Source organism: Argopecten irradians, chromosome 7 (assembly GCF_041381155.1).
Source record: "Argopecten irradians isolate NY chromosome 7, Ai_NY, whole genome shotgun sequence".
In the NCBI taxonomy this organism is placed as follows: Eukaryota; Metazoa; Mollusca; class Bivalvia; order Pectinida; family Pectinidae; genus Argopecten; species Argopecten irradians.
Window position 1 is genome coordinate 44,605,316 of NC_091140.1, and position 25,850 is coordinate 44,631,165.

At 38.6% G+C, this 25,850-nt stretch overlaps 1 protein-coding gene across 2 annotated transcripts in view; it reads left to right on the forward strand.

The window, feature by feature from the left end:
- The window catches only part of LOC138328578 (uncharacterized), a 35,818-nt gene that overhangs the window by 591 nt on the left and 9,377 nt on the right, over positions 1 to 25,850 (forward strand). For both annotated transcript variants that reach the window (XR_011209227.1, XM_069275456.1), the window contains exons 3-17: positions 220 to 315; positions 599 to 676; positions 1,208 to 1,333; positions 2,352 to 2,474; positions 14,031 to 14,114; positions 14,610 to 14,759; positions 15,064 to 15,150; positions 15,624 to 15,701; positions 17,264 to 17,404; positions 20,779 to 20,871; positions 21,333 to 21,365; positions 22,500 to 22,553; positions 23,125 to 23,373; positions 24,483 to 24,690; positions 25,189 to 25,296. Coding sequence is in view for 1 of the 2 variants with exons in the window: in XM_069275456.1 (XP_069131557.1) it covers positions 220 to 315; positions 599 to 676; positions 1,208 to 1,333; positions 2,352 to 2,474; positions 14,031 to 14,114; positions 14,610 to 14,759; positions 15,064 to 15,150; positions 15,624 to 15,701; positions 17,264 to 17,404; positions 20,779 to 20,871; positions 21,333 to 21,365; positions 22,500 to 22,553; positions 23,125 to 23,373; positions 24,483 to 24,690; positions 25,189 to 25,296 (1,708 nt within the window). In the remaining variant the exon portion in view is untranslated. The remainder of the gene's footprint in view (positions 1 to 219; positions 316 to 598; positions 677 to 1,207; positions 1,334 to 2,351; positions 2,475 to 14,030; positions 14,115 to 14,609; positions 14,760 to 15,063; positions 15,151 to 15,623; positions 15,702 to 17,263; positions 17,405 to 20,778; positions 20,872 to 21,332; positions 21,366 to 22,499; positions 22,554 to 23,124; positions 23,374 to 24,482; positions 24,691 to 25,188; positions 25,297 to 25,850) is intronic.

The following is a 25,850-nucleotide window of genomic DNA, read 5'->3' on the forward strand; positions in this document are numbered from 1 at the left end:
TTTTATTTCATACTTTTCTTTTAAGACCTCCAAAGAAACAAAAATTCGCCCTTGTTAGCCAAGCTGTTTTTATGAATATTTAAAAATTGCTCAGATAGGGTTTACTGTAAATGGAATGTCCTTATTATATCTTAACTGTATATGTGTCCATTCCTATCAACGAAACTGAAGATCAAGTACGTTCATACATATTTGGTAAACTCTCTTCATCAACTGTAGGTCACCGCGTGACAGGGGCAAAGCTAGATCTTGTGAAGAATTGAAACAAACATTCGTCCTGGAGGAGGCTGATATATCTTCTGTAGACATGCCTAGGTAATATTTTTCCCAGTCGTTATAAATCAAGTATGATATAACGTAGATTAACACAGTTACATAATGTATATGAGTGACTGTTGGAAATCAGTTCACACGAGTGAGTTATATTTGGAAATATACAAATGGCACGAGCTTTAACGAGTGTTATTTGTAACTTGTAAAAGATAATATCTTAATGATTTATTGTTTTCGTTCTAATATCATCATTATTTTAGTGTTTAAAATAAGTTAAATGGTAAAATAAAAAAAATCTAAGCGGTTGCCAATGATATTCTTTCAGAGTCTTGAGGACACTGTTTGCTTATTACTCAGGACTGTTATCGATGAAAGAGGAATTAGACTCGGATGGTCAATACAGGTAAATGGATTTTCTGTTCACTGCTACCTTAATGATTACATTCTCAATTAAATTGTGTTGTTTAAAGATGTTACACCACTGACAAATCCGTATTTTTCTTCAGTTACAAAGGTTACTTTCTTTACACCATTACCACCTTTATAAGTTTGAGTTTTTAAAGTACTGATTGTGCATGCGCCAAACGAAAAATAAATATTTTATTTTTATATATACACTTTTTGTGTTATTAGACACATATAAACACGATTACACATAAGTTATTTTGTTCAAATCCTGGGTATCGTTTATGTTTTGTCGGCGGTGGAGCATTGTACACTTAAATCACCACCAATAATCCCAGTCTATCATGGAGTCAAATATTCGCAATATTGAATTCCAATGCAGTGAGCCCATATTTACAACCACATTACAATATCTTTGTTAACAAAAGTCAAATGCTATAAGTATCCCCCATTGGCTTCATACCTACACATACCTCATTATCGCTGGTTATCATTGACTCTCTTATCTTATGAATTATTTCTTATCTAGTAAACCCGCCATATTCGACGACTTTGTCAGTGATGAATGTTGTGTTCTTCATGGTAAAAGTACTGCAAAATATCAAGAGATATTGGATGATATGCAGAAAACCGTTCGATTTGGTGATACTCAAAGGTATTTTGTTATCGTAATAATCTAAATAATTATCTTAATCTAATAATGATATCTTAATGTGTGTATTACTAAAAGCTTAACAACTAGTTACATCCTGCTACCTTTTTTAACAAACATACATATATGTACTTGCAAAATAAATGTTTATATGGTTCTAATTTCTCCTGGATCCGTTACATGTATATTTTTATTTCTTTTTATAGATACTAGTCAGTATTGACATTAAATCTTCGTATTGGATAAAAGGAGTTTACATCCATCTTATGTCTAATACATATCAAATACTAGCGATTGTCAATTACTGTTGTTTCGATGATTGTGATTGTTCATCATACTTAAGAATATCCATTAGATGTGAGGTTGAGGTTCGTATAGAGCTACAATTATGTCCCTTAGAACACATTTAAGTAATATACTGTCACCCATATACTGTATCAATATCAACGTCTGCTTTTCTTTTGAAGTACAATGAAGTAATAAAAGTAAAAGGAATAAGACGACCAATGTTATGTTTAGCTCATGACTAAAACATTTTAATTTCATTTCAACAAATTGTATTGCAAATAGTATGCAAATGGCTTTGGCAACAGGCAAAGCCTATATTAGCCATCTCCAAACAAATCCGGTAAAGTACAATTATCAACAAAACATAGTGTATCTCCCCAACCTATCATAGTAGAAAAATCTAAAAAAAAAAAAACTTTTAGTTTCATATAAATATTCTGATATGCATTGCAATAAATATGTATTTTTTTTCGTCATCACAATTGTCACAGCCATTCAGTAAAGTTCTTGTGTTAAAATGCGAGTTGGGAATATTAGAGTTATGTATTTTGGTTCTGAGTGATGATCTTTGTTCATTAAATAAAGGACATATTAAAAGATCGTGTTCGGCTGTTTCATCACCAAGGCTACAAGATCGCGAAATAGGTCAGAATTTACCCCGGTAGATTACTAGAGGAATTTCTGAGCTGGCACAGAGTAATATGTAACATTTTAATGATTATTTGTTTTGCAGTACCTACATGCTGTTTGTTAAGGAATGTTTTAGAGAAGAAAAAGATATAGCGGAAAAGATAACGTCAATGAGGAGCAATCCAGAACTTGATTCACATCTTCACTGCAGGGCAAATCTTGTTGCGTAAATATAGTATACCGATAAAGCGTTTTTATGAGGTTAATACTATAAGTGAAAAGGCATGCCAAGTGTTTCAAAGCCCAGTATACGTAACATTTCAGGGTTTTTTTGTAATCACAAACATTTACAATAAACTTTGTCAACGTTCTTTCTGCATAAAATGTTGACTATAACCAGGTAAGATCTTACTGAGACCAACTGTGACGTTTCGAAAAAAATAATGATATTATTGAAAATTAATGTGGCCAACAATAAATACATAGAAACGATACGAATAAGTTCACGGAAACTCTCGATGTCAGGAAAATATCACGTGACCCGATCGCTATAGACTATAGGCCTATATTCGAATTGCTTTGGTAATTGTCGTGACCCGATCGACTTCGCACGGGAAAAAAGAAACCAACATGTTAGCAAATGTAGAATATGTGTAGGCAAATATACAGGGACCTGGCATGAATTTCTTACCAACAGTATATATAAATGTATTATAGTATTAAGGTAAGATACAATGTAAGCGTCACTGATAAGTAGAGCCCGTTTTTGAAAAAATATCGGATTGAAAAAAATATGTTTTTCTATACTGTATAGTACATACCAATGGTACTATAATACAAATATATATATATATATTACTGTTGGTTAGATATCTGTGCCAGGTCCCTGTGGGCCTATATACGAAACGTTTCGTTAATTGTCGGTTTCGCAATTGCGACTCTTTTAAGATGGCAGGTATGTTTACAAGACGATGTTGACAGTTCGATATCATAGGTTTATCTGCGCGGAATAATGTCATAATACATTCGAATTTCATCTTTATTATAAGTCATCGGTACAATGTTCAATCATTGTATATGTTTGTGATTACATAAAAGACGTATATTGCACCTTTAACAACATTTTGTGTTCCCGGAGAAAGAATATCTCTCCTTTATATCCACATTTCTCTCATACTTCGATGTTTTGTTAAAATTCTACAATCATAATAGTATGCCATTCGGAGAAAAACTGCAAATGCAAGTCAATTTTATATGAAAATTCGTGAAATTTGTAACGCAAATCTCATTCTTTATAGTGAAACCAGCATAGTGTCTGAAAAAAGCAATGAAATTCATTTTTTTGTTGACACAATGACGTCACGATATTGTACTGCATGGCTAGCCATATAATACTGACTCAGGTGACATATGAGAGAAATATATTTCTCTCATATCACGCTATGATATATAGAGTTTGTCCATAGCAGATCGCTATGCAAGATAAATCTATCTTACCTGGCATTTCGCGCGCGCATATTAATTTGTGTAAACATGGAGACAACTGTTTATATGGTAGGCCTACCTGTTGCACAGGGGCACGTAAATTATGTTAATATGATATTTTTATCATGTATCATAACTTTGAATCGTATCCTTTTAGGATATGACGTACATATATATCGACTAGGCGTTTTATACATATAATGAATATTCTGCGTGCCAATGTGCCTGTTGTGAACGTAATACATACTGTACGCGTACGGTTAGTCCAAAAATGACCGACAATCATGTCCCGTGCTGTACTCTCCAAGATTCTGTTAACTTACTGACAACAAAACACACAGCTACTGAATGATTATAGAACTCTGAATGATAGCCACAAATTTATGATTCAAACATGCTGTCGAACATGAAAACCACATAGAGTTAACGTAAGGTAGCCTACCATCTGAGCGAGAACAGTCCTCGCTTCGCTTCTAAACAAGAATCACGTTTAAATACATACAATCCTGTATTACAACAAAGGTCAGGCACTCGTATCGCAATCTTGTTCTCTGGATGAACAACAGTGAAAAAATGTTAATAATATATAAACAAGCACCAGAACCAAAACACGGAGAAGCCTTTACCGCCTATATATGAATGGAATTCCGACGAAAGTCGTGACGTCACAAATGACGCTGCAATGCTTTGACTCAAAATGTCACAATGTCATAGTTAGAAATTGAATTACATGTAACACAAAAAATAAATCTTTTCTCCTTAATTGTTGTTTCGTTTTGGATCTTGGCGCTATACATTTCGCTATATAGTTCCTTGGAGCACCCGTCCTCCACCATGGTCAATGCTGCCCTGTAGATGTCCGTCCCGTGAACGTCCCCCTTCACTCCTCTCAAGTGGAGCACGATTGGCTGGGTTGGTCTTGCCATCTTCAGTAGCTTGGCAAAGACCTCCGTCTGGCGCCTCCACTTGGTAATGGGGATGGTTCTGTCCATGCCGAACTCTCCAAGAGCCACAACCTTCGGATGCTGCAACAGTCGTTGGAGGTGCAGCTTCTGGTCCACAGTGAGGGTCTCGCAGTGTTTTGGATGCACCCCACTGCTACCTTCCATGGGCCCTCCAGCGTGAAGTCCACAGGTGGATAGTTGTTGGGCTCGCTGTAGATGATGACCCCTCCAACAACGGCTGCTGGTACCGAAGGCTGTTCGATCACACTGCTGGAGAAACTGTAGCTCAGCAACTCCTCAACAGTATGACCGCTAGATTTTCCCCAGATCTGGCGACTGGTCCGGTCGAGATGGAAATGGCTGTCATACACTTCGAGCTTGCCTTGCTCTGTGCTGCTTTGTGGCTCTTCGTCGTCCGAGCTTGCTTCATCCACCACGACGAATTCCTCCAGACCTGGGAACTCCTCCTCCTCGATTTCTTCTGACTGCTCTGGTCCCTGCACCGTAGCGGTGACCTCGGCCACACGCAACTCCTCCACAACACGTGACTCCTCCCTACCGTCCTTGTCTGGCAATTCCACTGTTAGTCTGGCCACCCTGTAGTGATAAAAATCACGTCTCAGTGACCTAGAGCACGAGTCTAGGATGGCCATCAAACACCTCCAGAATAAGAGGACAGCAGGAGAGTTGACAGGGTGTAGCGAAAACTCCCTCGGTGCGTTCAGTCCCAGTACCCTGCAGGCTTGTCCGTAAACGTCTTGATGGCACGGCTCCAAAAAGCTTCCTTCAGGGATCCGGCCAGACTGGTTGACCTTGTCTACGACCGTCTGCAGGGTTGTCTTTCTTCCATATACTCTTCGCACCAACCACCTCAGTGCTTCAATCTGGCCAGGGATGTTAGAACCGACGTCAGCGAACACGGCAGGCAGGTGCTTGGAGACTGCATGTCGCTTGATCCGTCTATCCCGCGACTGGCATCTGGACAAGGGACAGTACGGTGGCACGGTCTTGGCCTGCTGGTCCGATGCTGACGTGGCTACTGGCGGCCGGACTGGGCTAATAGGTCTCCGTACCTTTGGAGGTGGCTGGTCCTCAGGGGCTTTTGATGCAGTCCGCTTCTTGACTTCTGCAACGGCCACACCACTCTCGTGGTGCGGACGACAGGGCGACACTGACGACGTGAAGTCCATGGGCTCCTCTAGATGTGCTGGGACATCTACTGTGAGGTCCAGGTCGTCATCAGCGCTACCGGTCTCTTCTGGTTTCTGGCTACCGTCCATGGCGTCAGCCCGAACCACCGACAACGGCGGGTCTGTTTGGAGACGGACGTCCTTACACATTCCTGTTGCCGGGGTCCAGGTCGACGTTACCTCCTGGCGTTTGGGGCGTGACAAGCGGCTTCCATCTGTTGAGGGCAGGTGCTGGTCGATCCAGTGGTCGGGAAAATTGCACCGACAGTTCAACCTCATCTCACGGATCCACCTCTTGTCTCTTTGTTGATAGGCCAGGGTAGACTGTAGCCCCAGAACTTCCTCTTTCTCATCGACGGCTAAAGTCAAGATGGCAGTGTAGAACGCCATTGGCTCCAGCAACGTCCCGGCCTGGCTTACTCTCCGGATGCATTGGAGACTGGTCTCATCCTTGGTCCGGAGGGCGGCGATGGTCTTTCTTGGAGCGGGCGGAGCTGCCTTTCTGCCTGAGCGCTTCGGCTTGGAGGCAACCTTCCAACCACGCTTGCTTGGTATGTCCGACATTTTCCTGCAAGTAGAAAGTAGCACCGGTTACTACTATGAAAAACACTCAGGACACAGGTACACATCGATGAGCTTTGCCTGTTCCTTGGTTACATTTACGCAGGACCCATGATACCATTCTCTGCACTCTGCGCATTGTATCATGAGCTCGCCGACATCGGGGCCACGACAAACGCAATACAAACTTTCGTTCGTGGTCATTGATAGCGGTTGACCCCTAGTGTTTGTTTTGGCTGCGTAACTGGCGTTGTTTCTGTAACCAAGCTGGTAAATCCCTGTCTCGACAAGGCTTGATGCGATCGTGATTGGTTGTCACGAGTTTTTTCCTGAGCATTATCTCGTATACGTAATCGGTGAGTTTCCGCACGATTAATGCCGGTCCCTTCCAGGTTGGAGAGAGTTTGCTACAAACACCCTTAACCGTGGCTGTATCTAACACATATACAGCATCGCCAATTGAGTATGACCTTACGAAGGTTTTTAGGTCATAATCTCGCTTACTCCTTGCTTGGCTGGTAGCCAGCTGGCTCTGAGCAAGCTTATGGGCGGCTTGTATTTCCGTGACTAAACTGGCCACATACGGTTCGTAATCCTCAGACTCCTCAGGATGAGGACCTGGAAACACGAGCTCGACAGGGGTATTAACCTCCCTCCCCAACATCAACATGTTAGGTGTGAACCCAGTGCTACGATTTACAGCCGACCTAATGGCTCCAGCGAGGAGCGGTAGATACTCATCCCATTTACTAGCTGACCGACTGGTAAAGCATCGCACTGCGTCCATAACTTTCCTGTTAAACCGTTCCACTTGACCGTTGGCGGATGGTCTGAACGGCGTGGTCCGAGCTTTGTGTATTTTAAGCGCCTTACACAGCTCGACGAACAATTTGCTCTCGAAGTTAGTTCCTCTTTCCGTAAAGATCTGTAACGGGATCCCAAACCGTGAGAAAAACTGGTTCACCGCGGCTCGAGCTGTTTCTTCAGCTGTTTGGTTTGGGAGAGGGATACACTCTACCCAATTGGTAAATTGGTCGACGATCATCAGGATACACGTGTTGTTATTAATCGTGGCTGGGAGCGGCCCCATGAAATCGAGATGTACTCGTTCCATGGGCGCGCTAGCATGATATGATGTAAACCTCGCTCGCGCTCGCCGGTTAGGTTTTTTATTGCTGTTACAAGTTGCGCACGAGGCCACATAATTACGTATATCACGTGACATATTGTACCAATAAAACCGGGCCTTACACCTCCCAATAGTTCGTTCCTGACCCTGATGGCCCGCTGAAGGTAGATCATGAGACAAGGCCAGTATTTCCTGTCTCATGCTAGTTGGAGCGACTATCACTTTCTTAGTGAGATGTTGTGGATCCCGTCTCCATAAAACATCATCTAAGGTAAATAATTCCTTATTGATCCAATAATGCTTTACTTCCTGGCTACTCAGCATTAGGGCTTCCTCAGTTGGAGTTTCTCTGGTTTTCAGCCAAGCACACAAGATGTTTAGCTCTGAGTCTCCCTTCTGGGCTGTGATAATGTCCTGCCATGAGTAGCCATTAATCCAGGGTGATGGGTTATCACCATGGGTAACTGTTCTGATCGCTGGTGATGGCTGTGCTAGTGGTACTGCATCATCCACAGAGTCAATGAAACGACTCCATTCCTGATGTTTCTTGGTGCAATAGTTACAGCCACCACACGGCAATTGCTCTGGCAATACATTGTGCCGATATTCCAGACAATCTTCGTCTTGGGACAGACGCGAAAGAGCGTCGGCGTTCACATGCTTTCCTCCTGGCCGATGACTAATCTCCATCCAATACTGGCTGAGTTCCTCTAGCCACCGAGCTAGCTGGCCGTTTGGATTCTTAAAATTCATCAGCCATTGGAGACTGCTATGGTCTGTTCGTACGTTGAAATGCAGACCCAGAAGATAATGACGAAAATGGCGCGTAAATCTTATCACCGCTAGTAACTCCTTCCTGGTGGTGCAATATCTGCGTTGTTCAGGAGTTAGCGAGAAACTGCAATAAGAAATACACCTTTCCTCACCGTCTTGTATCTGCAGCAATTCAGCGCCAATCGCGAAGTCTGATGCGTCGGTGTCCAGAATAAATTTGCCCTCTGGGGTGGGGATACTCAAAACAGGAGCGCTACATAGAGCCGTTTTCAGCTTCTCAAAGGCATCCTGTTGTTCATGTCCCCAGTCAAACTTATTCTTTCCCGTCAGAGCGTAAAGCGGCACGGACAATTCAGCAAAGTCCTTGATGAAATTTCTGTGGTAGTTGGCAAACCCACAAAAACGTTCTACATTCTACATTGCGCATTGTCTCGATAGACCCTTTGCTCAACTCTAGACCGTTACGCCCAACAATTCTGCCGAGATACTCCACTTCTGTCTGGAACAGGTCGCATTTCTTTGCCTTGAGCTTGATACCGTACTCTCGAAATCGCTGGAACACCTGGGCTAAGTTGTCCAGGTGGCCCTCAAAATCATCGCCGAGTGCGAGAACATCATCCAGGAACGCTAACACAATGTTCCAATGTAGTCCTCTCAGTACCAAACTCATGACTCTTGAAAACGTGCTTGGTGCATTGGTCAGACCAAAGGGCATCCGTTTGAAGTAGTATAGGCCGAACTTGGTGGTGAACGCTGTTTTGCATCTATCCTCGTCCATGACCTGTATTTGCCAATAGCCCCATGTGGCGTCCAGTTTTGAAAACCACATGTTTGGACAAGGTGTCGATACATTCTTCCACCAACGGTAAAGGGAATACATCCTTCCTCGTCACATTATTTAAAGCCCTGTAGTCAATGCACCATCTCACGCTTCCATCACGTTTCCGTACCAACACTGGAGACGACGCCCACTCTGACATTGAAGGTTCAATGACATCAGCTTTCAACATCTTCTCCAAGTGCGCTTCTCCTCCTCCCCAACAAAACAGCTAGGTGTTCTTCTGAACCGCTGTTTGATTGGACGCGCATCACCCGTGTCAATAGCGTGCTCTATTGCCCGAAAACTCCCAATATCAAACTCAGATGAGGAAAACACGTCGGCATACTCATTAAGCAAGCGCTTCAACTGTAACGTTGTTTTTCCTCCAGTCCTGATGTTGATCTCTCAAATAAATCTCTAAGATAATCGGGAACCTCCGCAGCTTCAGATTTGGAGATATTGTACTACGGAAATCGGCGTCAGTATCCAATCCTTTGTGATCCTCTGGAAGTATTTCGTCTACTTCATGTGCCATACCAACCCGCTGGTTACGGAACAGGGTTACTTTCCGGTCTGACAGGTTGATAAACGACATCGTCGGATTCTGTGTACCATTGAAACAGACACGACATGCCAGCATGGTCTTCACATCTGGCTGGATGTAGTAAGCTTTATCCTCCAGAGGTTGTTCTGCTACACACTGTAACCGAAGAACAGAGTTCGCCGGCACAGTAACGCGTCGAGCCGTTCTGATCCCCACTTCAGAGACAGCACTGTTGGAGGCCTCAGTCATCGTCTGGAAAGGTATCTTTCTGTCCTGAATACAAAAGGTATTACCCTTCATATCCACGGTAGCTTGAAATGTGGTCATGAAGTCCAAACCTATGAGCATTTCGTCCTCAATGGGCGTGACATACAGTTTTTCTTTAAACTTCAAGCCATGAAGATCAATAGATGTTAGATCTATTAGATACCCTTTCATCTCCAGCACCTCGCAAAGTAAATTCTTCAAGGACACTGGGTGGACTCTGAAACGAGTTATATAACTTGTCAGAGATCAGCGTCACTTCAGATGCTGTATCAATGATAGCATTGATTCGTTTACCATGGACTGATACTGGTACAGTGATCATCGATGGAGACTTGAGCTGTCGGATAACCAAAGGTCTCTTAGCTGAACGTAGGCCATCTTCAACTTGGATCAGGCTCTGGCTATCTAGGCTGATCCCTCCGCGTTTAAATCTTCCGAGAAGGACACATGCTTAGCACTGGGGGCTGCAGCACGATTATCTGCCTTTCTCTTCGGACAGTCGCGGGCCATGTGTCCAAAACTATTACAGGAAAAACGCCTTCCATTATTTGGTGATGGTGACCTTGACCTGTCGTAGCTCGTCCTGGACCCGGATTTCAGGGACTCTAATGTCCGGAGTATTGACTGTATGTCTGACTGCATCCGTTCAATTTTGTCTTCAATACCATCAATCCTCTTGTTGACATTCGCCTCGGTGGTCCCTGAAGAAGCCTGTTTGCGGCTCTGACGCACGTGCGGTGTGTCCAGCTCGGTGTCGCTACCGGACTCTGCGTCACGTGACGCCGAAACCTCGCGTACATCGCGTTTTGAAGCTCTGTCGAATATGGTCTGGTGATTGAACTTGTAACTTTTAATTTTATCAATCACCAACTCCACCGATTCGAGGTTCAAATTCGCGACATATTGTCCCGCGTCCTTGTCGGAACAACCGTGACAAATGCGTTTCATGGCCTGTCGCTGCATGAAATGCTCGGGCAAATCAGGGTACGCGCGTAATGCTAACTGCATCACCCTGTCCGCCCAGTCCTCGATGGTTTCGCCTACTTTCTGGCTTGAAGTTGACAACTGATCTTGAGCCGTATCGGGCATTATCAACCCACCGAAACGCTTCTCAAGTTTTTCTTAGAGGTCGTTAAAACCTATGCCATCATGACGTTGGATGGTGGAGGCATAGAAATCGCTAGCCTTTCCTTCCAGACTCCAACATAGGTTGTCCCTCATCTCATTCAATGTCCAATTGTTAACTTCAGCGAAACGGATAAACTTGTGTTTGAAACCCATCCAACTGTCCTTCCCATCGAATTTCACGCCCTTAGGAAGAGCAACAGTTTGCCTATCAGGGTACTGTCGGCCTCGCACAGCTTGATGTTGACCTCTGGGTTGGCCTTGGGGATGCCCATTGGGTTGACCTTGTGGTTGTACCCCTTGGCGTGCTTGCCCTTGAAGTGGACCCTGATAATAATCTGGCTGCTGGTATCCCTGGGGTTACCTTGAGGATAATCATGTGGCTGTCCTGGTTGATACCTCTGGGGTTGACCTTGAGGATGACCTTGGGGTTGCCCTTGCCGATAGTCTTGTAGTTGACCTTGAGGATAACCTTGAGGCTGACCTTGGGGATGGTAGCCGGCCTGAGATTCGTTCATAGACAGTGTAAAAACACCACCCACGTTACACCACCCACGTTACTAGGGCCTGTATATGGGTTCGACATAGGGGGTACGCTCCATGTTTGGGATGGTTGGGTCTGTTGACTGGAAAATGAACTTGAATGTACTGGCGACGGGGACGCAAAATGACCAGTAGCCATTAGTGGACTACTCATGGTCGCAATTACCGGCGTAGACATTATAGTTCTCGGACTGGTAAGCAACGGCGGCGGCAAATTTAGGGACGGTTGTACCCTGCATGTCGCTACACCAGGTGAGGGTATCTTAGCAATAGCCCCTCCTGTTGCCTCAGTGTTGACTGGGCCTGGCTGACGTCTCTCGATGAGCTCGGATACATTAGCTACTAAAGTGTCAGCAATACTGTCAGCCTGACTTACCTGTCCAGTTGGCAATGTCTGTTTAAATGATTCCAGGGACGTATTCAGATCGGCCTTTTCTTCGGCACTATCCCCTTCATTAAAACTGAATAAAGGGTTAGGCGCGAAATCAAACAAATGGCTTATCTCCCCAGCCCGAACAAACTTAATATGCCCCAGACTCTCTGGCGTAATATTGCCATGGGATCTCGCCTGAATAATTTGGGTAGCCGTCTTCTCGCCCACACCACCTGGAAGGGCTCTTAAGTCCCTTGACGTAGCGAAATTAATGCGGACTAATGTCTTCTCTCGCGTCGTGATTCCAGTCATGATTGTAGTACCGTACACAAATAGGTGTTATCGTGTTATTCTTTGCGTAAATGTAACCAAGAACACACGAAATGCTCAGAAAAGCAAAATATTAATGAACAGTAGTACTATTATCGTGTTACCCTATGTAAACTAATACAATGGACACACGAAATGCTCATTAATATTATAATAACAGTTTATATTGTGTAATCACCACCGTTTCAACAGTTTAAGAACAAAAAATAACAGTTTCAGACCTATAAATAGTCAAAAAATGACAAACTCTGAACCAAATAATTTTAAGTTCAACAATATATGAAACAGCAATAATTATCTGTATAATTGCAAATGTCAAAATATTAACAAAATATCCTGAGGAAGTAGACAACAATATAAGAACGACAACTCGTGAATTATCTGAAATAGACAACACAAGTCGACGAAAACAAATTGCTCGCTCCTCACGAAAATGTCAAATCTCATGAAAATATCACGTTATGCAGAATAAATCCTGCAGAACAATATATAAAGATAACAACAACAATATAATATTATTCGAAAATGAGTCGAGAGAGATATATCACCGTTAATTAATCTAATAACAGTGACAAACAACGAAATATTTTCCAAAGACCAGTATACTAATATCAACAGCGACACAAAAATTCAAAATGGCGACCCCATGCACGTGTTTTTCAAACTCGACATGTGCTTCGTTCGAAAAGTTTGCCGACGACGCCAATATTGTGAAACCACGTGTGGAGTCAGTACATAAGTATAAACAATATGGTCACTGCTAACAATAAGTATACTCACCAGTTTAGTGATGGTCTTGGGAAATACGTTGAATATACTATAACTAAGGCGAATCAATACAGATGAATAACAGTTCACAACACAGGTCTTCTTAGTTCGGCGTGGTTCTCTCGACTGGCGTTGGTGCCGTGTGCCAACCGGAAGCGCAGTAACACCCGAGGTGTTCCGAGTACAAAGTACCGAAGGTTTGCTCCCGGCCGACATAAGCCTGTTTCACCACAATACATTCCTCAACCTGTCCATTATTAGAGAGAATGGATTGTACCTCGCACCGAACCCGCAGCAACCTGTCCATTATTAGAGAGAATGGATTGTGCCTCGCCCTGCGGGCTCGGTACTATCCATTTTCTCCCATACTTCACAGGGATATTCCGCGGTTGCTAGGGAAAAGATAACTCTATCTTACACAGGGGGGGTGTAAGACAGCTCACACGCGCTAGACAATAACGTGACGTCATCAATACATGCGGCGTAACTGCGTCGCGCATTGTAGATGACGTCATCAATTTTGACGCATAACAACGTTCCTGCGATAATGGCGCGATGAAAAAGCTGGAAACCAAGTGGAATATCATCATTTTTTTGGGAGAATCAAGCCTCGGGTTGACCGGCCAAAATTTTTCACTCGGGTTGAGATATACCTGTCCACTTTACAGACCCATGTAAGATTCTATTAATCTCTAATAATGGACAGGTTTTCGGAAATTATCCATTACATAATATCGACCAAAATGATTAACCAAACAATGAGTTCGAGTGTTATTTTTCGATGGTTTCATCCAAATAGTTGATGGTTTGATTTTTTAAATTTTGGAACACAAAACATTTTGATTTAATATAATGAAGTCTTCATTCTTAGCTTAACTTAAGTGGCTACTGTGTTCTGTTTTCTTTAATCTGCATCTCAAATATTGTAGAGCTACAAAAGATCAACTCTTCAAATGGAAGAAACTGAAAGTCATTAGAGACAAAATCACAGAAGAAATAGAAGTCCTTAAGAGGTATATAAAACTAAATAAAACCTTATAAAGATATACAGCAGGATATTAACGATTTTTGTTGTGAGTTGAGTCAATTTGTTAAATTGCAATTGCATTGACATTATCTTTGGAACTTCGGCAACGCAAAATTATGAAATGGACACGTTTTATATTGCATGTAAACGAATTGTAAATTGTTATTATTAATTGCAAATATGTCAAGTTATAGTAAAAATATATTTTACCAAATCAAAAGTTTGTCATTTAGCCATATTGGAATAGCCTCCCACCTTACATTAATTTTGCGCACAGATAGTTAAAAAGAACATGCATGGTTACGTTGTCATTTAATATCGATTGTACGGTTGAAAATAGGCATGATATAGTTCATATTAGTATGCTTGTCTTTATTTCACACAGCAAAATGTACACTGTTTAAAAATGATACGAGTATTTGTACTGTTAAGGAACGATATCGTAAACTGCATATTGTGAATTTTCATTTTTAAATTTAAGCTCAGTTTTCCCATGCACCGAGGCGTATTCAGAGATTGAACTTTATTTTGGGACGGATGGCTATATATTCCAATGTGACATTAAAGGCAGCGTTAAAATACCGGAGGCTTGGGAAAAGATCGACAGGATGCCTGCTAACGATTTAAGAATGTATGATTTAAATATATTGATATAATTGTTATATTTTTAGTTAGTTCATCATGATAGTTAATTTTATTAACTTTTCAATTCATTTCTGGTTCAGGATAACATATTCTCTACACCACACTCGGTACTGCCCATACATATATTATGATAAGAAGTTTTGATTGTAACGACACGTCACTCATCAACTAGCCTTGCCATTATACATTATGTAAGACAAAAACAATCCTTCCAATGATTACCTAATTATCATTTTTAAACTATTCATCTATAGCACAACCAATTAATTCCATGCTTAACTATATTATAGAACAGCATCACAAATCAAACAGCGCAGTACTCTTTTGAGCAAGGACATAGAAAAGGATATCAACGAAATGGATAATCAACGAAGAAGGTTTGCTATCCTTTTGATTCCTAATAAGTCAATCATACTGATACAACGGCGTAGTGATATCTTAGCGGAAAAGAGTTACTCAAAACATTTGTATTTTCATTCTTTGGATTAAACTATATAGGCCTTCTTCATTGTATTATATTTTAATGTTTTATCTTTTGGATCATAGTGCAGTCTCTTCGTTGTTTATTAAGAGTGTGCATTGATGTTTGTGTTAGAACTCCAAAAGATATACAGATGATTATAGCGAATCCTTTAAAAAGGTTTAAATCACTCAATATTTTGGTGGTTTTTTTTCAATTAAGGTTGTCGAACCAAATATTATCCGTCCATAATGTAATATTTTAAACATTGTAACAGCTGTTGCATATAAATTAAGATGTAAAAAGACCATAGAGTTTGTGTTTTAAAAATACCAGGTCAGTGAATTAGTCGAATTATAAAACTCCTAATATACTTTTGATGTGTTTAAGGAGTTACGATACACTGAGGAACCGATTTTGTGCATTGGAGACCATTGTAAAGAAGCTGGAAGTAATCACTGATATCAGGTAAGGATACGAGGTTCTCATTGCGGTACATCCTTCTAGTAAATACGTGCCATGTATTCTGTATAAGCATGTGTATTGACAGTCGCTGTCGAAACGTTATAAACAATTACCCATCCCTAATTGCACTTTACAGTTTTACTTTAATGTAATTTTATAGCTTTTTAGTAATATGTATTAGATGAGAAAATCAAAATGCGTATTATTCAGTGCTACGGTAAAGCCAACAGGGGACTCCAATGTATAATATGATTTTTTATAGCTTCATTAGACATTATGAATTCATATGATATAAATATCCACCAATGTTAATGAAGTACTATATAAAACCTTACACCAAAATTGAGTTTTCGGATAAGTTGAAATATATTAGGTTACTACTCTCTGTTCATTGCATGCTTTTTTTTAGCCATATGAAATAACGGCATAAGTGAATATCCATTACATTTACTTAAATTATAATGCTTTTTTTGGTATTCTTACCTTAATGTTATGACAGTTTGTACACAAATGGAAATTGTTGAACAATGACTTACAGCGTTATCATCCCATTTTAATAACATAATTAGTGTGATTTAGTACAAGCGTTCTATGTTTCCATTATCTCTGATAAAATTAAGTGCACAAACATCCAGGAGAAGCTTCATCAAAATACATCCGTATCCATTTTAACTTTATTTTCTGTTTTGAATACAAGAACAAAAATTGAGCTAACGTGAGTTCTGGCTATTTTAATCGCAGCATAAATTGGTTAAATTTATTATACTTTTGTCAAATGTGACCATCTTGTTATATATACAATGTACATGAATAAATATATTGATTGTATACGCTTTCCATTTTGGATTTTTATACTTGAATTTTCATACCGCTATTTCATAGAACGTACTTAAGGGAACTGTCTCAAATTCTATATGTAGTTTTTTTTAGGTATTTATCTGTGTTCAATGCTTTTTATAAAGTAGAGGAACAGTAAAAGCATACCAGATAGGCAGATATTTGGATTTTGATAATTGAAGTTTGTTACCTCAGTTTTTAGAAAGTACTCGGGGATCTTTCTTGTTATTTTATGTAAAGGCATATCAATCTGGTATTTTGATAAACTATGGAATATTTAATCTCTGTTTCCCCTGCCACCAATTTATTAAATATTTTTATGGGAACGTAAAGAAGAGAATAGCGAAAGACCCCTATTTCATTTGACTGATCTGTCAATGGTGAAAGTCAAGATACCTTAAGGTTCTCTTGGTTTATATTGAAATGGGTTTCAGGAAATCTTTAATTATACCCCTTTCAGCAAAGTTTCGGAGGTATACTGGAATCATGTTTTCCGTTCGTCCATCAGTCCGTCCGTCCCTCTGTCTGTCTGTAGACACATCTTTATACGGCGAATTCCTCCTACATTAGTCCACAGAACCCTAACATAAAGTAGTGTTGAGTAAACGATATAGGGTTCTGCAATTACCTCTATTAATGGCGTTGTTACTACACTGGTGCAAAGGGGGGGGTATTAATCTCCACTCTTGCGACAGTTCTACATAGCTCTTGTAATTTTCTGTACCCAGTGGTACCTTAACTCCGGAAGAGACTTGGTATAACAAAACAAACATGGACTTTGTTGGCTCATATCACAAGCATGTAGAGGTCCAGCAATGTTTCCCACCGGAGTTTCTATGGGAAAACACAAAGAAGAATGAGCGACACAAGTAAGTACCTATCTTGTCTAAATGTGTCCGTGTACGAATTGCCTGATTTCGTCACGTTGCATGATTCAGAAGTGTGGATTCCCTTGGTCAATAAAACTTATAAGAACGTCTTCGGATGATATTGCTTTATAAATCATGTAAAACACGGTATACAGGTGTGAAAAACGATTTTCCGTCTTCTGTAAATACAAATTTCCAAACTGATATTGTTGCGATTAGAATAAAGATACTTTGGACATATATTTATATAATTTGTAATTTGAGAAAATGCCGTTCCTTTATACCATTGCGTTTTGTTTTTGCATTGTTTTTACATTGATTTATTAAAAACAACATTTTCAAGGAACTATGAATGGGTTGAGCCATTTTGGCTCCTACATCCGCCTTGATGTTTAAACATGTAATTCAAGTAATGGAATTGTGTTTCGTTTTATAATTTTACATATAAAAACCATAGAACGCATCCTTGAACAAACATTATATTTCCCTAAAGATGATTTTTAAATGCGCTCTATTTTTTCGTAGACAAAAACCTATCAAAATTAAAACAAATCACACAATTTTCCAGCTTGCTTATTTTATGCATATTTCAGATGGTTACGATGGCAACTAAAGCTGCGAAACTAGAAAACTGACATTACAATTGAATCAGAGATGGGGGAGGGTGGTGCAAAATATATCCAAACTATACACAGGCCTTTCCAGGATATATTTATAAAACCTCATCACATGAACGTTCGTTTCGTGTATTGTTGGTAGTTACACAGAATAGATGATATATTTCAACTTTTGTTTAAGTAGATGTTCCATTATGTTTTGACAGCACTAATGAAGGTTATATACTTTGTACTTAATATATTGTTAAAATCGTTTCGACGACAAAAACGCATATAGATATATAGAATACATGTTTAGGGTTTTAACTCATAAGCTTATTTTGGCGAGAGTTAAGAGAGACAAAATTGGCGATATTTTAAAGTCTTTTTAGATACTGGTAATGTAATGTATACTTTTTATCCTGCAACATTATTTCAAGACTCACTCAACTATTTAAGTGACCAACCAACTAAATACTTTTACATAGACCACGGTGTTAAGGTTGTTAAAGTTTATGACGTATTATTAAGACAGCTGAATATTATTTAGCAATTGTATTCCATAATTAGAGCCAAGGTTCTCATATAACACTAGATAGAAAAAAACAGTTTTGGTCCTTCAGCTTAAACTCCAGGGACCGGGTCAAAACTATATCCTGGTCTCAATCACGTACATTGTATACGGTGTTTTGTTCGTTTAGTTGGTTGTTCCCTTTAAGCGGTAAAATGGCAACACTGTTGGAAATATGCCCGTCTTCCAAACATTTATTAGCTTCAGCAGCAGTAGGTCGTCGTATCAGCGCACTTGCTGATCGAAATTCTAAAATAGAATGACGAATTGATAGTAAAAACCCCACCAAAGGCTAATCAATTTTATTTCTCGGTAGATTGAGTATGTTCCGCACAATTTGGAGCCACACGGATGAAATAAACATATATGATAGTCTGCATCAGAAACTGTTAGTATTTTCAATAGCCTATCGATAGTCGATGGAGGGACATGTATCAAAATAGGTTTGAACACATACTTGTACGTATGTTATATATACAAGTAAATGTAGAAAAGTTATATTGTTTATGTTACCACCGTACATGTATCTCTTTGAGCAATGCTTCCGTGCGTATGATATATATACAATGTAGTGTCAACAGCCCTGTGTTGTTCGCTACAACATGTACATCATATCTGTATATGTAACATATTTGGTTGTATGCACATTGATAAGGTATGTCTGAAAAAACACAGTCTTTGAGTTGGACAAATTTAACCAAAACGACATGTTACTAGTAGCACGACAATATTGCTCAGGAGACTGACAAGTCATGTTTGTCATCTACGGTGATCACTGGATACTAGGCCCTACACAAGTTTAAGTGCTTCGAAAACTGAATCCTACAGTTGTAGCATCTACCATACTTATAATAGATATATGTAGAATTTAATGAAGTGATTGAAACAACGATACAACTCTATATGCTAACATTCTGAGAGCGCTAGTCTGTAACGTTTACAGTACTGTGGGCCTACCTGTGTTTGTAAATGTTCCTCAACTGACGTCCGATTAATTTTAAAACCATCAAAATCCGGAAATAATGACATGTAACTATCATAACATCCGTGTATTCAAGTAATTATAAACGTGAACTGATAAAAATAGAACTCAAGTGATCACAAAGTTGAATAAACTCTCTGTTCGTTACACCTTCTTGACGCAGGAGGTTTTAATCGGACGCCGCGTCACATCTACGTTTAATATCCTGCCTCGTTATGAATTGTGTTCGTGTGGGTAGTCACACTATGCAAATGCCTAAGATCAAATTGATTTCCACTGTGGATATTCTAGCATCGGATAAAAAAAAAACCCGATTCATAGTTCCATACTGGAAAACCTCAGATATATGCTTCATCACAAGGAACTCATTTTATTTGTTTGTTCATCGGTAAATTGGCGGGAATGTCCGCCACTTCGACTGGCTGTTCCGAATGCCTGTCGGAGCCAAACGATATACTTTGTAAGTTGATTTTAATCTGAATAATGGTAAATATTGAGCTGTTAAACTAATAGTTAATACTGTAAATATAAGGATTAAAGTATCTTTCTGGTGGTGTTATCGAAGGATAAAGTTGAGTAGGGTATCGATATTTGTTTCATTCCAAATATCACGGTCCATTTCAAATATTAATAACATACTCAACTTTATCCTTCAATATAAACCACCAGGAATATACATTTCTCCTTAAATAGAACACTAAAGCAGGAGAAGTTATATAAAATGTTTCTGATCTATTCGATGTTGTACAACAATGTACTTCATTTTATTGAGTACAACTATGTACTCCATACTTACGACTTCAAACACGCATTTTACTTTTAAAAATTAGAAATTAAAAAGAGAGAAATGTCTACAATTAGAGGATACACACCCCCCCTCATATATATCTGTAACGGACGCGTGTAGTATTAGAGCTATGATGTCATGATGTGTCTTAATTAATACTTGATGAACAATAGCATTTTCAGTATATTGTAATGAGGTGAAAAAACTATGTTAGAAGCCAACACTTTGGGATTTGCGCAAAGATGTTGTAAAAACACATAATGTTACGATTGATTATCTGATACCCTAACTAATTTTACTAGATAATAAATGTATAACAGAATACTGTTGTACTGATGTTTCACAAAAAAGAGAGATGTTGATTTTGATTTATATATAACGCAGTAAGTGGTACAACTGTTATAATAATTGTATAACGATCGTTCTTATTCTTTTAAGATGTTACATAAAGGCAGCAGATCTTTGCATAAAGCGTCACATTAGATACGGCGAAATTGTTGAAGACTTACGATCTCAAAGAGAGAAGCGATAGTGAGTACCCAGTTACTGACGTGTCATTGATGGTGTCTTATATCTATTGTCAATGGTTTTATTCCGTGTTTACATATTGCGGAGTTACCTGCCTTGCGGGTATTCATTGTGACAACATTATTTGTGAGCGAAATTCAAGTCGTTACCTCTCAAACGTATGACGTTGCGTTCACAATACATGATGTCGCAATTAATACCGATTCCAAGGGCAGATTTTGTAATACTAAAATGCAGAATTGTCACATAGGTAGTTTAAATAGAAATTAATGACGTCTAAGTGCAAAATAAATTGCCTCGAAACTTGATTTCATTTAATCGAATTTCTATGAAAATGATTTTAATTATTTTGCTTTTATGTCACCGGGGCTTAAAGGAATATTTATGCTACTTATACACATAACACACAAATTGACTATTTTGGTTTATCTTTTATAGAGAAAAAAAATAATCTTTACTTTCAGTGGTCTGATGACGCATTTTTCCGAGCTGCAAATGTAAGTGAATCATAGTAATATATATTTATGTATTCATAGTAAGATACACATACATGTACATGCAGGATATGGATGTTCTTCATGAGGATCACACAATGTGGAAAACCCCAGGCTTGCCGTTAGTTTTACAACATTTTGAGATCCCGATGTTAGAATATCCTTATCATTCATATTCACATTTGAGTATTTTCCGCGACGTTTTATTGCAATTGTTATTAATCACATTTGACAAGAAAAGACTTTCAGGAAGGGGAGCTGAACCCCACTCCCCACCCCACTCCCCACCCCACCCCCCTCCCCACCCCCACCCCATTGACATCAGAACACACCCACGCACATACCGGGGAGACGCGGAGCCCTATATGGGAAAATAGCGGTAAATCCTTTAAATAGCTATTAGTCATTAAGGTTTGCATAAATTGTAACTGAATATGGCCAAACATAAACTTTGGGAAAAGGAAAACGGAACAAAAAGTAGTTTGTACTACTCTTGGCTCAGACCTTCTGACCTTCTGACGAGAGCAGGACGTGGCCTTATAAGAAAAATAGAGGTTAATGCTTGAATTTACTACTAGTCATATAGTCTGCGTGGATTGCAACCAACTTTTGCCAGATACAACTTTAGGGGAAGGAGAAAAGAGTTTGTATAAATCTTCAACCCTTTGGCAGAAGGGGCTGGGCCCATAATAATGATAACCTGTAGTAATATCTATTCGATATTAGTCATAAAGTTGTATGGATTTTAATTAAATTGGTCAGAAACATCCGTAGACAAAGGGGATCAGAATCCAGATTGCAGTAGAGGCCGGGCATGTTAAATTGCTATAAGCATGGAGTTCTGCATGGATTGTTAGTCACTGTGGCCAGAGACATACCGGGAAAAGGGGGAAAGGGGGTTAGTATTAATTACAGCTCTGGCCTTCTCATGTTTAAAGTATCGGGCTTGCTCTTGGTCCTTTAACAACGCATTTTGAGATAATAGGAAAGGCAAAAATAAGAGATAATTGTACCATCATAATGAATTTTGATAACATTGACTTCTTTATATTTCCAAATGTTTTTGCGATACCATAAATGGTCTGATTTAATTTACCTAGCTCTATGTCAAACATTTGGTTTTATTACTGTTCAAAGGCTTGATGGCGAGGAAATAAAACAATGGGCCGAAAAAGATGTAACGAATGTAAAGTGAGTAGAAATATACTTTGTAAAACAACTAATTTTCGAAAACAGATAAATCGCTTATATTGCGGGCAAGTAGAAAACGCCAACATTAATCGCAAATGAAAAGAATAACGCATAGAAATGCAAAGTTTCAATGGCGGGAAAATAAGTCGGTCTTCAGTAGTAATTTCTTCTATATTAGCAGTAGAAATAAGTAAAAAGTGTATATGTAAACAATGATAGAAGCTGAATAATACACAATATTGTCGTGTTATACTAAAACATGTGTCCATTCGTGTATTGTGTAATCCTCCAGATGCATACATATAGGTAGTAAACATATTGAAATGTATCCCATGCAATACTATACATGTACTTGTGTATGTTTAGGTCGCGAAAAATACCAATTCAACGAAAAAAAAATCAATACAATTATTGAGATTGTGTTTGAAAATGTTTTCTGTTATTGATAATTGCTTCCCCCCCCCTTAAAACATATTTTACTAGGATATTATGAATTATTAATTGTTATGTAGTTTGCTTATACAACGTATGCTTATAATGTAATTATATATATATAATAATTGTCATCCAGCAAAATTGCGTCATTGACCCTTGAACTTGATACAGCCTTGGAAAACACGGAGAAATCAAAACAGGAACTGATATCACGCTACAAAAAAACTTTGACTGTTCTTCAAAATGAAGGCCAACAATACAAGCAACTTGCGCAACAATATCAAAATAAAATGGCCGAAATGAAACAAATACAACATCAGCATGAAACTGAAATGAGGCAAACAATACGAGACTTAAGGACAGAGAAAGAAAATCTTCTGACAAGGTATCATCAGGCTCAACTCCATATTTTTTAATTCGTGTTTTGGTTTTGTGCCGTTTCTTATGAGTACTACACAAATTGAATTTGATTTGAAGATAATGTTCATGTAATTCTTCTAATTTCTGTAGTTGCATTGCTTATTTTATTATAGATTTATAAATTTATTATGATGAATTGCGAAGAAATACATTGAATTTGTGTTATTTATGTAATGTTTTGTATTGTTTTTAAAGCTGGTTTCAAATATATGTATGGCTTTTTTCAATATTTATATTTCATTTTACAAGTTAGCCATTTATTGATAACCTCGACTTTAATTCTGTCACACTTTTCATCATAAATTATCTTTAATATTTGAATATATTTCTCGTACGTTGATACTCTTGTTTGATTCGAAATACATTAAAGCGACTGATGCGTTTAGCTTTCACCGCTGCAAACAGTTACATAACGCTTGGCTTATATTTTCAACGGTGAAATCTAAGTATAAGTCGCTTTGAATCACATAACAAAGCTTATAAATATGTGAATATACAGAAATAATAACACTGTAAAAAGCAAAATAAATAATTGTAGATTCACTTTGCAAAATAGATAAAATTTAATGCTATCAACACATTAAATTGGACAATAGGAAATGCAATTCCTTTGATTTTTTAATTTCATGCATCATGCCAGGTTAAAGATAATTAATCCAATAACAACACAGCATACAAGTCACGAGAAGCGTCAATAGGAATGTCAGTGTTGCTCTATTAATGGCATATATAAATGAATTCGGTTACATCTACAAAAAATGGAATGACATCCTTCATTCCTGTTAATACTAATACAGGTGACCTTTGTGACGATGCATCATTGAATTTAAGTAACTTCATATTTATGGTAAATGCCCTACGATCCTATCCATCTAGAGTGAAATAGCAATAAAAAATATCCACCAAGGGAGCTTCACAATTTTAGCATATGAAATCTAAATATATCTTTTCTAGACAGATACTTCATTACCATTTATCATGCATATTCATCAATGTGAGTATAGCTATTAAAATAATTTACACAATGTCATGAAGATAATTGTGATTAATGTTTATATTTTGAACTAACAATAGATTAAGCAAAATAGCCGGAAGTAAACTTGTTCGCGGAAATCCCGCAATCACAGACCTGAGTGACACCAACCGACCTACAAAGGTAGCCGAGAAATACTCGGAGCTGTACGATAACGAATGGACAGATGCTTTGGAGGAACTCTCAGAAGTCATAGGCATAGAATGTCGAGATATCGTATACACAAGGATTCTTCTCTCTATTCTCATTGTAAGTACTGTGAGTTATTGCTACCGTCAATCTGTCACATTAGCAAAGAACAAATTCTAATAAATATTTAATTTGTTTGTGTAACCATGTAGTGGTTGTGAAACGACTCCGCATATCAAGGTAAACTGAAAGTGAAAACATGACTAATAAGAACGCACCCTTTAGGAATGATTTGCCAATAACTAACAATGTAGAAGTCTTAAAATATATTAAGATCTGGAATCAATTATTTGTTCTTATTTAGTTCAAATGAAGTTTATATATATATATATATATATGATAAATTTAAAGAAAAATCCTTACGGACGAAATCTATAAGAAATAAAAACAATAACGACTGACTAGTGAGCGCTTTCGCCCCATTCAAGTCTGAAGAGCTCCCTTGAATGGGGCGAAAGCGCTCACTAGTCAGTCGTTATTGTTTTTATTTCTTATATATATATATATATTTCAATATTTTGATTTTGAAATTTTAAAAATATACGTTATTATTTACAGGAAGCGTTCAGATTTTGCTGTGACACTCATGCTACATACGTACAGATGAGCAAACGATCCCTGACATCTCTGCCGGACACTGATCAAAGTGGAGGAGATAAAAGACAGGTATGCCTGTTTATTAGTCTTATGTAAACCACCTTGTATTTGCGAAATACATGTTTCTCATAATTTCGCGAGCGAGCTTGACGGTAAAATAAAGAATTTCGCAAATAATTGTATATTAAATGTTTTAAATAACTGCTTGATTTTCAGAAACCCTTTTCGCGAATTGATGTATTATGAAAATCACAGATACGCGAAATATAGAGTACAGTATGCAAAACAGTTGATAACAATATTTTTATTCAAATTACCAATTATAGATGTCGCTTTCATATTCTGTCTAAGGTTATAGACTATGATATATAAAATCATATTCATGGGAACGACCAGAAGTCTGTGAACATTCTATAATTGAGTTAAGATGATGAATGATGTGTAAATTAAAGAACATTTTGCTACAAGGTCCAAAAAGGGTATTTTATGGATGAAACAAATCGAGACCGCTGCGTTATCAATAATATTACATACAATATCATGTTTCCAATATGAAATTTCTTAAGCAGATTTTGTTGATTTTTCCTTTGGGGGGGCGTAAATGTGAGTTACACTTTTTCATA